At 42.3% G+C, this 13,592-nt stretch overlaps 2 protein-coding genes across 3 annotated transcripts in view; both read right to left on the reverse strand.

The window, feature by feature from the left end:
• The window catches only part of LOC118424055 (urea transporter 2-like), a 10,162-nt gene extending 5,532 nt beyond the window's left edge, over window positions 1–4,630 (reverse strand). The window contains exons 1-6 of the mRNA XM_035832514.1: window positions 4,174–4,630; window positions 3,685–3,802; window positions 2,964–3,097; window positions 2,371–2,578; window positions 1,879–2,026; window positions 1,318–1,452 (exon numbers count right to left, since the gene is read on the reverse strand). Of these exons, the coding sequence (XP_035688407.1) occupies window positions 1,318–1,452; window positions 1,879–2,026; window positions 2,371–2,578; window positions 2,964–3,097; window positions 3,685–3,802; window positions 4,174–4,352 (922 nt within the window). The 5' untranslated portion in view covers window positions 4,353–4,630. The remainder of the gene's footprint in view (window positions 1–1,317; window positions 1,453–1,878; window positions 2,027–2,370; window positions 2,579–2,963; window positions 3,098–3,684; window positions 3,803–4,173) is intronic.
• A 1,033-nt stretch (window positions 4,631–5,663) lies between these two features.
• Window positions 5,664–12,879, reverse strand: LOC118424066 (acetylcholinesterase-like). 2 transcript variants are annotated; one of them, XM_035832540.1, is made up of 7 exons: window positions 9,642–9,750; window positions 9,161–9,229; window positions 8,633–8,777; window positions 7,966–8,129; window positions 7,664–7,793; window positions 7,143–7,281; window positions 5,664–6,644 (listed from the first exon to the last, which is right to left on the reverse strand). In XM_035832540.1, exons 2-7 carry the CDS (start codon window positions 9,215–9,217, stop codon window positions 6,365–6,367), a joined length of 915 nt encoding a protein of 304 aa, XP_035688433.1. In that variant the 5' UTR covers window positions 9,218–9,229; window positions 9,642–9,750; the 3' UTR covers window positions 5,664–6,364. The 2 variants fall into 2 exon arrangements, 1 of the variants encoding a protein (XP_035688433.1); XR_004832164.1 differs by lacking the exons at window positions 5,664–6,644; window positions 7,143–7,281; window positions 7,664–7,793; window positions 7,966–8,129 and adding exons at window positions 10,350–10,535; window positions 11,331–11,478; window positions 11,859–12,879 and having other exon boundaries at window positions 8,689–8,777; window positions 9,642–9,767.
• Between the last annotated feature and the right edge of the window lie 713 nt (window positions 12,880–13,592).

Consider the following 13,592-nt stretch of genomic DNA (forward strand, 5'->3'; position numbering starts at 1 on the left):
ATTCATACATAATTAATCGCTTTCATATTACAACGATATTAACTTCCTTGTGACGCGGTCATGACTTTGACCGATGATTGGCAGGTGATTATAATTATTGTCGCTCTAATAAGAAATGTTTTCTACATATTTTGCTACATCATGAACTTCATTTGTACACCAGGCCATTTTGACGTCTTTCCAGTAAAACAACATTTATCGGCAGCAAATTTATGAGAAGTTAACATTTTGTAAATTTCGTTTTTGATTTTCCCATCTCTTTTAACACAATGTCGGGGCTACGTCTTGTTTTTTTGTTCTTGTTCATGTATATCGTAATATCATCTTATGTAGCGTGTTATCATGAGCGTATGCTGCATATTCTCTATTGTCATTTAGCCAGATGACGTTAACGAATGAGACAGTGACTGTCTTATTGACCACTTTTTGTCTGCGGGTTGTACCATGCGTAGAGTTAGACGGGGCGGACAAGTAAAAAAAAAGTAATACGTATAGATAACGTTCTTATTTATATATTTTACCCACAATGATTTCGACTGTATATACCTTTTATCATTAAAAAATCTGATTACATTAGCAGTGTGTCTGTTACTTTCAAATTGACATACATTTATGACTTAACAAATGTACAAAATTTAGATATTTATATACGTTATAAACAACTTGTCTCAATCATGTGCAATGATATACGATAATAACGTTCGCTTCACTCAGTCGGTGGTTTCTTTGATGGTTATAGAAACCGACCATGCCTAATGACACTGTATACGCTGAGGGAAAGAGGGCCATTAACGTTAACCCTTACGTCACGACATGTAATATCTTGTCGCAGTGTATTTCGGTATTACATGCAATGATTCCATATCAAAACCATAACAATAGACGTCAGTGACATTAATTGCTGCCTGATTGTGAATTGTCATGCCACGATATCACAGAATGTCTTTGTGAGAAAAATATAACGGTGTTGAGATGAAGGGGAGTTTAGGAAGGGCATAGACGGAATCCTAGCCTTGGTTGTAACCGTTGGTTCAATCTTTTTGCTTACTAAGGACGTTGCCCAGGTTATCAGATACCACGTTATAGAGTTGAACGTTTGGACCTGTGACGTCAGCAATTGGTCATAAGTGCCAGGAAATCCATACCATCCACCGTCTCTGTTAAGCAATGGATTCATATTCATGACAGCAAACAAGCAACGTTGCAAAAACGTCCTAGATTATCAACCAACACGAAACGTACACCAACACAAAGCACATTCTATATCTTGTATGAAGTATGATGTTTAGATAGTAGGAAGAAAAGTTCATTATATACCACAGAAGAGTGAGAGGAGATGACTCTGGATCGTCAGCACGTAGAACACACCCCCGACAGCCGCCGTGCCCAACACCGAGTTGTATGCGCATGCGCCTGAGTAGACCCAATGTAGGGGTACGCCAAGAATGAGAGCTGAAGAGACAAACAGACATGATCGTTGTCAGCCATATTTGTTGACATAAGATCAAAATCAAATCTGTCTTCTCTATTGAAAGCTAAATGACCGAAAAAATAGTTTACAAAGCCCTAACACAAATTAGAAAGAGTACCCAAACGAACCAAAATATCAAAATGACCAGAACGAACGGACACGGACTATGAACACTAGGCTTTCGCACTAATGTTTTGTACCATGTATATGAAGTGATATATGTTGATAGATTTATTAGTACTCGATGTAATCTATATCTCTGTTATATATTATCTCCCACGAATCCTCGACGACGGGGAAAGAGCCATTATTACCTCCCTCATGACCTCAATGAAAAGCGGCCTGCAGGCCGATTTGAGCTTCTCATGAATAAAGAAAGGTTCAAACAAACAAGCACCCGAACCTACCCGTGCCAATGCCGATGACAGCGCCCATGACGCAATGATAGAACACCATGGGTGACGACACCAGGATACCAGCGGATATGAGACCTCCAGCGACCGCCTCACCACACCCATAGCACTGTCCAATACCTATCGGCACTGCTTGGAGTACCTGTGCAACGACATTATCATGATTGTCTTTATATGGTTTAGGTTAGCTATATGGCGCCTTCACATGCGTCGTAGGTCGTCATATGTCGTACGATTTTTATGTCGTACTATTTCCTAGCAGGCTGTGACAGAACCAACTACCGACAAGTATCTAAAACAGCCTTATCCGTAACACAACTGCGTTTTGTGCGACACATGCACTATTAACCCGTCAATGCACAGATTGATTTGTGATCGTACGATAACCGTACGACAAATGTAATATGGCCCCAAAAAGAAGCAGGTATGGGCTTGTGGGATTTGTAACGTCTGTAGGGAAACACAATAACGGTTCTCCGAACGAACCTTGATCCAGTCTATCTGATCTGCAGTTGTCAGGTTAGCTGTCTGGTTAGGTAGCAGCTGCTGTTCATCTACCAGGTATAGCCGCGGATAGCTGTCTCGAGTTCCCGCCGCTGTGGTGTAGACAAGAACAGCCACGTTGAAGGCAAGGTTGAGAGAAGGCAGCTCCATTTTCCCCAGGATTCCCGACAGGCCACTGTTTATAAACGTACTGGGGAACATGAAAAATGTCACGTTAGGTTGGGTGGGGTCATATTGGCTATCCCCCTGAGGCGTCGCCAAACATATGATATGTAACGTGCAATACACACAAACATTAAACGCTTGCAATAAACAGCCACGTTGAAGGCAGGGTTTAGCGAATGCAGCTCCAACTTTCCCAGGATTCCCGACAGACCACTGTTCATAAACGTACTGAAGAACATAAAAATGTCACGTTAGGTAGGGTGGGGTCATATCGGCTATCCCTGAGGCGTCACCAAAAACGTGAACTGTCACATGAAGCTTTTTCATGCAAGACAGGGCTTAAATGTGTCATTTAGACACAACACAATAGACACAACCATCAAACGTTTGGAATCGTGCTGCTCCGTTACCTCATGATTGCCATGACGATGACGGGAACAACGGTCAGCCCGTGCCAGTCGGGGTCCGGGGACAGGGCGGCCAGCAGGAGTCCGGTCAGCAGGCCGTTAAACCCGCCACCTCCACTCTCTACACAACCTTTACCCTAGAAGTCAAGAAAAAATACAAAAGACTATGATTATCTGTTTTCCTTCCTTTATTTCATTATCAATTGAGATTACCAGCTTGGAGTACGGAAGGAATGACAGAACGGGTAACTATCATATTTTCGCCATGTCAACCCGGGGATCGAACAATAAGGTTTGAACCACACACACACTTTACGACATGTGTGTTGGAAACTTTAACGTGCTCTGGGTATGGCTTTCCTAAAACAGGAGGCCCTGTGCTTTAGATTCAACTGCCCTAACCTTAAGACCACATTTCTGGCGTTGGTCCAGCGGTGAAGCCAGTAAATGTCTTGGTCATATTTCAAAACCGGGGCCCGGCCGGGCAGTATGTTTGTGGAAAAAATGGAGGATATAAAAGAGAACAAAACACGTAAAACGTAAAACATAGTTAATCATGAACACAATTAGTGCATGTTTCTATATACAAACATGTATTTTTCGTTTCGGCGAACAGCCCTGCCGGGCCCCGGGTTGAAAATGTGACCTGAGCAAAAGCAGTACTACGATCGACGTCCTTCCGTTGATTTAATCCCTTGAACTATACACGAATGCCCCCATGTACCTGGCGGAAGATGACTGCTGTGAGTGTGGAGAAGAACAGTCCGACTAGTCCACACAGTCCCATCCATGGACTCTCCACCATCAGTCCACTGATGACCAGCAGGCCCCCCAGGGGGTTACTGAGGAGCGGAAAGAAAGATAGTTACGAAGGAGGCCTGCATTAGTGGAGTTGATAATGGCAAAGTATGCGATTACGTGATAGCTATCACTCGATATACAGAATATCCCCGTAACTACCCTTGCAGAAGAAAAAGAGGAAGAAAAAGAGTGGGAGAGAGACGCCCAAACGATAACGTTTCATTAGCGACGAACCTACTCAGGAACATCTAGCTGGCAGTTCTTACGTTATACTGACAAAAATATGTGGAAACACATACGCACAGATAGTTAGAGAGGGGGAGAGAGAGAAAGTGGGAGAAAACGAAAGAGAAGGTAAAGACACACCTAAAACAATACCTCTATTTTCATGGAGATAACAACACTAACCTACCTCAGGAACAGTGGCTGTGTGGCGCCCCTCACGTACCAGTCCACGAACCGTACCGGGACAGGCTTCCCCGCCAGCCACACTCTCAGCGGCCTCATGTCGCCACAGACGTAACGGGCAAACACACATCTGGACTCCTCTGCGGGCACGTTTATATTCTCTTCCACATCCACTGCTGCCATCAAACCGTGTGTTACGGCACCAAAACTCGGAATGCACTTGACTTGCTTATCCAAAAGCACGTATGTGCGTGATAGAGAATATTTCTTCCAGTGGCAGTAGTCTTAACAAATCATCCTTGTACACGCCAAAATGTCTTGTTTTTGGTCAGCAGGGAATGACAGTTTTTACTGGGATTAGCGGCTTCACTATGAGTTTCCTGTATGGTAATTAGGTCATAAATGGATCAAATCAAGCGACAGCGGCACGAAAATGCTTTATCTTCTTTGAAGCGCTTTTAACTCTGAAAAAACCAATAACACAGAGATCATCTCACAGTGGGGATCAGCGATCATCAGCACGTGTTGCGTCTGGTTTTGACATTTGTCTTTTTTTATATACATTGCCTTCTGTAAGAAGCACAACATCTGTGTTAGACAGACTAGTTAACGTTCATGACATTTCGTCTCTGTTCTGATATATACAAATGTATGACAAACAACGGCTCTAATTCAATTCCTCCCAAATAGTGTGGAAAAAGAATGGAAGGTTTTAACTTTATGTCCGTACAAAAAGATAGTTTCCTGAATAAAATGGCGCTGGCGTATGCTTATTTCTTTTTTGACTTTCTGTAATTTTCTTAAACGCAAGAATAAGAAATTGGTTTTAAATATGTGGACTGCTTTGACAGTATGGCTTGACAATGCATGCAAGAGCACGCGTGTGCTTCAAAACGAGTTGGAATGAACAGGCATAGTGTCCTGAGTGTTGTTCAGCACCAAGGACATGAATAGTATGGTAAAACAAGAAGCTATTTTAAGTATGCGCTTTGTCTGTGAGCGCTTCGTGTAAGAGGGATGATGATATCAATAGGACTGTTAGCATGAAAAATGCGCAAATCCTTTGTCTAATCACGATGTGTATTCAAAACCATATCAACAAGTCAAGATAAGAAGAAATCATTTCCAACAAGTGTCGCTGATTACCCTATTGTCCATTGGTAACGAATATGCGTTATTATTGTACTTTGTAGTGCAACTTGTAAATAGATCTTGGATGTTCCATTGACTTGTGTATTGTGTATATATTATGTATTGACTGCTCCTTTTTATGCAGTGTGTATATCTTGATGGCATGGCTGATGACTGTTTTTAATTGACATGTATGTAAATTATGACCACTGTATGTACTAGTATGTTGTCTGTATGAAGTCCAGGAAGATTAGTGGCGTGCCCTAGGGCACGTCACTAATGGGTTTTCGAATAAAGTCTCAAAGTCTCAAAATTCTAAAGTGGACTAACTGGGCTTAACTAATCCAGAAGCCTTTATGAATATTCATTATCTTTTTCTTTAATGTCAAACAAGCCTAAATGTTTGAATACATGTACATCCTGATTTTTTAGCATTCTGTTAGTAATATAGATCATATAATAGCAACAAGTAGTATATACATTAAAGAAATGTTGATGTCACTCTCAGTTCTTTTTACCACACCACATTCAGCGATGCTGCGTTCTGAAAGATTCTGATGAGTTAAGTTTGTTTAACAGTCGTTTTTTCTTACGTGGTGTGTATCTGTCTATTGTTAACGTCTTTAGGTATAAAGTTTCTAAAACATTGTGATAATTCCACGCTATTTAACCACAGTGGCTTACATCTCAGACATCTGCTTTTGGAAATAGCTTTTCTTGATGGTTCAACAGCTTTGTTTTTAGCGTTCGTGTCTTGTTCAGAACATGCTAGTAGTTTTATTACAGCACAAAACGGAAGATTTCCTCTCTACTTAATTAAAGCTCATTTCTGTGTCTGAAACTGAGAGGATGGCACGAACTAAAGTGGACAAAAAACGCAATATCCTAACCGGTAGATGCCTGGTAATCTAGTTAATGATTATAGGGTAAATGGGTAAATCGTCGATTTTACTAAAATAGTATTGTAGCTAGGGCAGCACAACAAAGTGTTCCAGTAAGTTGTACAAAAATGTAGGTCATTTCTTTGTCAAAGTGTCTACTGGTCTGACATAATTTTGCCCAGCCTACCTTAGCCTATCACACAGAAACAGTGCGCCAAAAAACAAGGCAAGTTCGAAAAACATTGTATATACCCCAAAGAAAGGTGTACATGCTCCACTTGCTTGTGGTTCTTCGCACTTTGATGCGTTCACCAGTTTTGGAAAATATTCGTTCCAAAATGCATTGCGCTTGGCGAACAGGAAGTTCCTGGGGACGAGTGAACTGTTTATCTCCAAATAAGGACGTGATGTGGTCTGGTACTGCTCCCATATCACCCCAGCAACGGCAGAAGGTGTGGGGTTCCTTATGACGGGAAATATTAGATGTGGATTATAGAAAGATCAGAAATGAGAACATAAAATTGACGTACTAATACAAAATGTACTTGCTTGGTTACAATGTTATGATGACCCTAGGTCTGTTAAGCTAGCGGCTAGTTCGATACAATCTCCAAGCAGTACTCCTAGGGTAGCATAAGATAGTATCAAAAGCTGGCAGAGGAGTGAAGCCGGCCTAGGAGTGTATTTGGCTACCGGATGACTCCCTATGGCCAGCTGTACTCTTTAGCCAGTTTTGATACTATCTTATGCCACTGGTAAATCTGACTGGAGATCGTATTGATATAGAATAAACCATTACAATAAGTTCAATAAAAGACCCCTTTTCAAACTCATCCGCCATTGCAAAGTCTGCTCTTACGAGAAAACAATTTGGCGGGAACGTTCGAGATTTGTACAAAAACGCGGCAACTGGTCTATTTGCTTGACTACATTTGCCAGCCACAAAAAGGTTCTAACTCACCCATCCCGTGCAAAGTTGGTCCACAGTGTGAGCATGTTGTCCCGGACAGTATTGTCCACATCTGTGTAGACGGGGGGCCTGTAGGGCTCAATACCGCGCGGGCCGAACAGGAACGGCAGGTCCACCGTGTGGATAGCACCTGAAGGAGTTATAAACATAGTTACGATAAACACTCACTGAGCGAAAGAGAAAGGGATTTTCCTCCACTTTTGGACCAATATCCCCATATTCATGTTCGGCCTACGTCACATTTCCAAACCGGGGCCCGAACGGGCAGCTTTTGGGAAAGAAAAGTATATACAGGACACCAAACTACACAAGACGTAAAGAGATTAGTGGTGGGTATATTTAATTTACTTGCGTATTTCTATTTTTCGTTTTCACAAACAGCCCGACCGGGCCCGGTTAGTAAATGTGACGTTAGTCTTGGTTTCCACCAGTCTCTGCAGAATTTGGAGTGATTTGAGTCGGAAGTTTTCCTGGAGATTGACTGTTTGTAAAAGGAGATTCGTACAACTCACCAAACCTTTGGGGATGTGGATCGTTCTCAGACCGGTGTGTGAAGTAGTACAGGTAAGTATCCGCTCCTGAGGCGGCGTGCCCGGCAGCTAGCGCGTCCGTGGGCGCATGGTACCCGTAGTTAGCCAGTCTCTGGTAATAAAACGTATGGACACAATACAAATGTACTGGTATCTCACTTATTTAGCTCTTTCAAAAAGTCTATGTTTCACATTTAGCACTATGTACACTGCACGTTTAGTGAAGTAGATATGTCATATTATGTATCAAGAAGTGCTCCATTATCTTCACCAGCGGTCGTTACCTCAAGGTCAAGGTCCCAGATGACGTCAGGGTCGTCCGGTCGTGCCCAGTCGGTGTATTCCTGCAGCAGGGCGTCAAACATGGCGTCCCTGTTGCTATGGTAACGCTGAACCCATGCCCGGAGTCTACTGACGAATGTTTCACGGCTGGTTCCGTTCGGAGCATCTGAGGAAATTGAAAGAAATCACCGTGACGTCATCGATACGTACGCCGCCATATTGGTGTTTTGATTTGCATTTCAGTATTTTCTGTACACTTCGGGGATCTGAAAATGGAAAAGCTCAACGTAAAAGAGACTAACAGGTTTGCTGATTAATCCGTTCATTTATTTATTGATTTTGCTGTTCGGCACGCACAGCCAGAGCTGCCCAGCTAGCCTGTGGCTTTTACAAAGGGCTACCCCTGCTGATAAAAACAGAGACAATACAAAAGAAAAGAACAGGATACTTCAATAATCAATAATCATCAAAAAGAACTTTTACATATACATGGTGTAAGATAGCATACATAGTATGTACAATGGAATATACAACAATATTTATCAACAACCGTGAATATTTACAGCAAGAGGACAGGGTCGGTGTATACCGACACTGATCAAAACAAAAACTCGTGTACGTTTTGGATATCTATTAACGATTCACTAAAAATTACATAGACGAACTTACCGTAGATGTTCTCCCGGGGAACTGTCCCTGTCATGAGCGGCACCTTGTAGAAGCGACCCTCCCGCAGGAGCAGTGCCGGGGGTTCGGGGATCACCCCTCCGGGACCGTCCAGGTGGGGCGCCCACACGGAAATCATCGGCGGGCCCTTACATATGACCGAGAAACAAGGGAAACAATGAATACATATAACGCTATATGCCGAAGAAAAAACTAGAGGTGAATAGAAACAGTCTCCTGACTGCCGGGAATCGAACCCGGGCCCGCCAGTTCACAAGCCAAACTTAAAGGTCCGGACCCGTTGAACTGGTCAGTCGGTGGCTCTTGAACCCCACTGTTACACTTACAGAACGGAGGCGTACAATGACTATCTTGTGTGCAAACATACACAACTAGATTTTTGCCCCTCTCTCTTTCTCCACTACAATCGTTTTTCGTTTTTTTAATTTCGTTGTTTGACTCCTGATCAACTATTTAACTGTCATGTATGTATTAGAATCATTATACAAAATGTAGATGGCCCTCCGTTACCTGTACCCATGTTGTGTAAAAGAGTTCTGCTGGCTTTTCTCTCAGACAGGCGACCATGGTGCTAGAACTCTGAAACGGGAAGATACACTGGTGATTACAAACGTTTGAAAGCCAAATGACCGATTTTGATTGAATTGATTTGATTGATATGAATTCATGGACAACCGGCATCACACCACACTATCGTTATGGAAAACAAAAGTGTCTGACTTATGAACAAAATGTTTTCTAATATGAATTGAAGACTTGGAATTTAACTGAATAAACATACTCATTTTACACAACCATTGCTTTATTCACAACAACCTTTCGGAGACCGACTGTCACCTTCTTCAGGGCAATTCTGACTGGTTCACATTGTACTGCAGGACAGATGTCGCTGCTCACAGTTCAGATACGATCACAAACGTAAAGCATTTACAATGTACAGACTGCTTTATTAGATTGTATTTAGAATGGCATTTAACTGTTGTGTACGCACGTCTGTTGGACAGCCCAGTTTCGTAGCGAGGTCCTTGGCGTAGTCTGCTACCCGGTACGGAGGTAGCAGAACAGCAAACGGGCTCAGCGCCACCCCCACTCATGGCGATCACACGGTGGAACAGGCCTGGAATAGGGTAACAAGGAAATACATGTATATTGAATTAAAGAAGGCCTTTATTTCACATTTTGGCCACATCGGGCTAAGAACATGTATAGGGCAGACATGTTGAAGAGATACAGTCAACAGATACAATATATAAAACTATTGTTAGATAAATGCAACTTCTCCTCGCTTTTCTGTTATAATAGGTATAAAGAACAGATATATTTTATGCGAATTTACACTTTCGATGATGATAAAATATAATTTTACGAGCAAAAAAAACATTTTCAACTTGAAGAACGAGAATTTGCCTTCTTTATTGAAGACCTTATGAGACGTAAATCTAATACAAGAGAAAGTCTATTATTGGACATTTGGTAGACTGGAATTGTTCTTGGCAAATGGTTTATGAGCCATTCATTGAGTAAAGCACAAAAGATATTTTTTCAGGTATCTCCCCATTTCCACCATCTAGACCAAAGACAAGGTGACCCTAAATTTAGAGCCATAGCAAATGTAAATATATTGTTTGCCCAAATATTCAGGGTAGTGGTCAACTATTGTATAAACTATATGCTGATATGATAAAAGTGTTGAACCGACCTTCGCTTGCCGGTAAGAACATGTGGAGTGACACACTGGAGCCTCCTGCACTCTGTCCAAATATGGTCACTTTGTCGCGATCGCCCCCGAATGCCCGGATGTTGTCGCGGACCCATCTCATGGCTGCTACCTGGTCCAACAGACCGTTGTTTCCTGGCGCATGCGCGTCTCCTGAACTTAACCATCCTGTAGTATGTTTGATGTAGAACGCACAATTACCATCCACGTACAATTCTAAAATCATGTTTCTGACACAGACGTTCTTTTATGATTCTAAATGATTCTGATACCATGATACTCTTTATATCGTAAATATCAAGGAGGTTGAAAAAAGTTTTTCTTTTCAAACTCCTTAATATCTATATTTGAATTTATATTATTTTGTAAACCATTTTGTCACATAAATTCAATTCGATTTTCTCTTAGTCTGTTACATATTACATTTGTTCACGAAATTTGCTTGCGTCTGTCCTTGTCCAATCTTACGTATCTTTTTTGTAGCGCTGTGATATAAGTACATATAACTGTACGCCACTATGTCTGCGTCTTTGTCAGTTAATACTTCACTTCCAATAAAAATATGCGACAGATATTTGAGAGCCACATTCAAAGCAACGCTTACATATCATGATTATAACGTCAGATGTTTTACATGGGTTTTTGTTTACACAAGGTCTCCCCATAGACACAAAGGTTACTACCAGGTTACGGGTTACAAAGGTTATAGATTTGTTTGCTTGGGTAAAGCGACGCTTGCAGAGGACAGATCAGAATTACTTCAGTCACAAATTAAAGTTCGATATTTAGACATGACGTTCTTTATTCCCATCTCTGTCTCCTTACCTAGCGTCCCTATCCGGTAGTTGATAGAGACCAGTACTCTCCTTACCTAGCGCCCCTATACGGTAGTTGATAGAGACCAGTACTCTCCTTACCTAGCGCCCCTATACGGTAGTTGATAGAGACCAGTACTCTCCTTACCTAGGGCCCCTATCCGGTAGTTGATAGAGACCAGGACCACGCCTCGCCTGGCCAGGAACACGCCCTCGTACTCCTTCCCGGAGCCGAAGCGGTAAGCACCGCCATGGATCCAGATCATCACCGGTAGGGGGGTGGCTGTCTCACTGGCCTGGTACATAAAATGAAAGTTGGACTGTCTTCAACGTGTTCGTTTTCTCGAAGGAGGTTTTGATTTGTTGATAAAAGCAACAACAACAAGATATCAGAAAGAGAAATACAGTTCATTCAATCACCGGGCTCCGTAAGTTTCAACGGTTGAACTCACATTTTCAAACCGGGGTCCGAAATGTTTGCGGAAAGGAAAAATAAAAGTGCTTTTCAAGGAAAATGCACAAATTGTGCTAACGACTACTGTTTTTACATCATGTGCGTTTTGTTGCCTTTTATACATGTATTACACTTTTCGATCCCGAAAGCTGCCCGACCGAGCCCCGGTTTGGAAATGTGACCGAATTAAGGACTACCTAATGTCTGAGGATACAAACTGACCTGAGGAGTGTAGATATCCAAATATAGACAGTCTTCAGAAGTGTTGTTGGCTTCTTCAGGTAAAATGGATAGTACATCTTCGGCGTACTGAGGGCAGGCTGGTCCGAAGGCTGTGGCGTCCCTCTCACCCGTCCAGGGTTGTGCCGGCTCGGGAGGCATGAACCTTCGGTCTCCCGTCGGGGGCTTCGCGAAAGGCACCCCGAGGAAAATGTCGAGCGTAGTGCCGTTGTCTTGGGCGACCCTCATTCCTCTCAGATCTCCGCTCTGTGTGGTTACTGTGATTTCTTCCCCATGCGAGGGGAGAGTCAGATAACAGAGTATTGTAAGAACGAACACAAGGTAGAAACGCCCACAGGTCGCCATTGCTTACCAGTTGTAAAAAGAAAACACAAGCCAACACTTGAAAATGTACAGTAAACACATTAAGATCATTTATCTCATTAAATAGAACGGCATTTCAAAGGTAACGGCACGTGTAGACGTCGGGTGCAAAGAGCCCTGTGTCCTTTTTACTGTAAGAAATGTCAAGGACCTTAGTGTAGACCTCACTCTTAGTGATTTCAGCATATCTTAATCATGATGTTTTTAACGTAAGGAGAAAAGATATGCTGTCCCATTTAGTCACACTGGTACTGATGTAACTCGTAACCGTTGAAGTGACCTTCGGCCTTGTTACGCGGTGACCAGTGAGTAGTTCATGCCTTGAAGTGGTACCTTAGCCTTACAATGGGCAAACTCACAAAACATGAAGAACACTAACACACATTTTACACCAAGCGGAGGTCTGATCACCGATAACTTCACGCTATGATATATCGTTCACATAACAAATGTATTCAATCATTGAGTGCTCCCTTGACATAGTTTCCTTGAAATAGATACTAAATTTTAGTATGCCACACCCTCTCAAAGACTCCAGAAATACAGCTCGAAATTCATTGCGTTTTGCGTGCAAGAATTATGAAAAGTTTATGACACTTAGCTTTGATGGGAAGAATTTCGTCCTTGTACCGTTCCATGACATCCAGGTTTAGTACCAGTTTGGTACCGCCATGTAGAAGTATCTCCTAAACGAAAAATGGCTATGCTTTATAGATAGTTACCCATTGGTTTCGTATGGCACAACGTCGGAATAGTCAATAATGTAACAGAATGACTGTTGAAAAGAAATCTAAAATATTCGTTCAAGTTTGGTTGGGAACACTTCTGGATGGACAGACAGATGGGCTTGGTACCACTAAACCCTCGTTATGCCTCATATATTCACTCTTTTTGACTCTTTGAAATCATTTGGCGCATCTTTGGATAGTCAGCAATATCAATAGAACGCAGTGACGTTAGACAATATATTTCGAATATTCACCCAAATTTCATTGGGGAACTTCTGCAGGGGCGGACACACTACCTTCAAGCAGAAGTGTCATTCCCTTAGCCTGTGTTTACACAATCTCTCGTTGGCTGGGGTTAATGGCCCCTCCGGATCCCCTAGGCAACTGTAAGGCCGGCCGCTAGGAGCGCGATTTTAGCCAGGCTATCCTTCCCTGTGGTAGAAGGTTATGCTTCAGATAATCACTATTTGATTCAATTTGACACAACGTCGGAATACTGTCTTGTAAGAGTCTATTTTGCAAAATCATGCCCGACGGCTAATTGTACGTAAAATCTCGAGAGTAAAGTCATTCAGTATGTAACACTTAGTAAGTTTCTAATGTGACGGTGTGTTTGTATGCCACA

Source organism: Branchiostoma floridae, chromosome 10 (genome assembly GCF_000003815.2).
Source record: "Branchiostoma floridae strain S238N-H82 chromosome 10, Bfl_VNyyK, whole genome shotgun sequence".
Classification (NCBI taxonomy): domain Eukaryota; kingdom Metazoa; phylum Chordata; class Leptocardii; order Amphioxiformes; family Branchiostomatidae; genus Branchiostoma; species Branchiostoma floridae.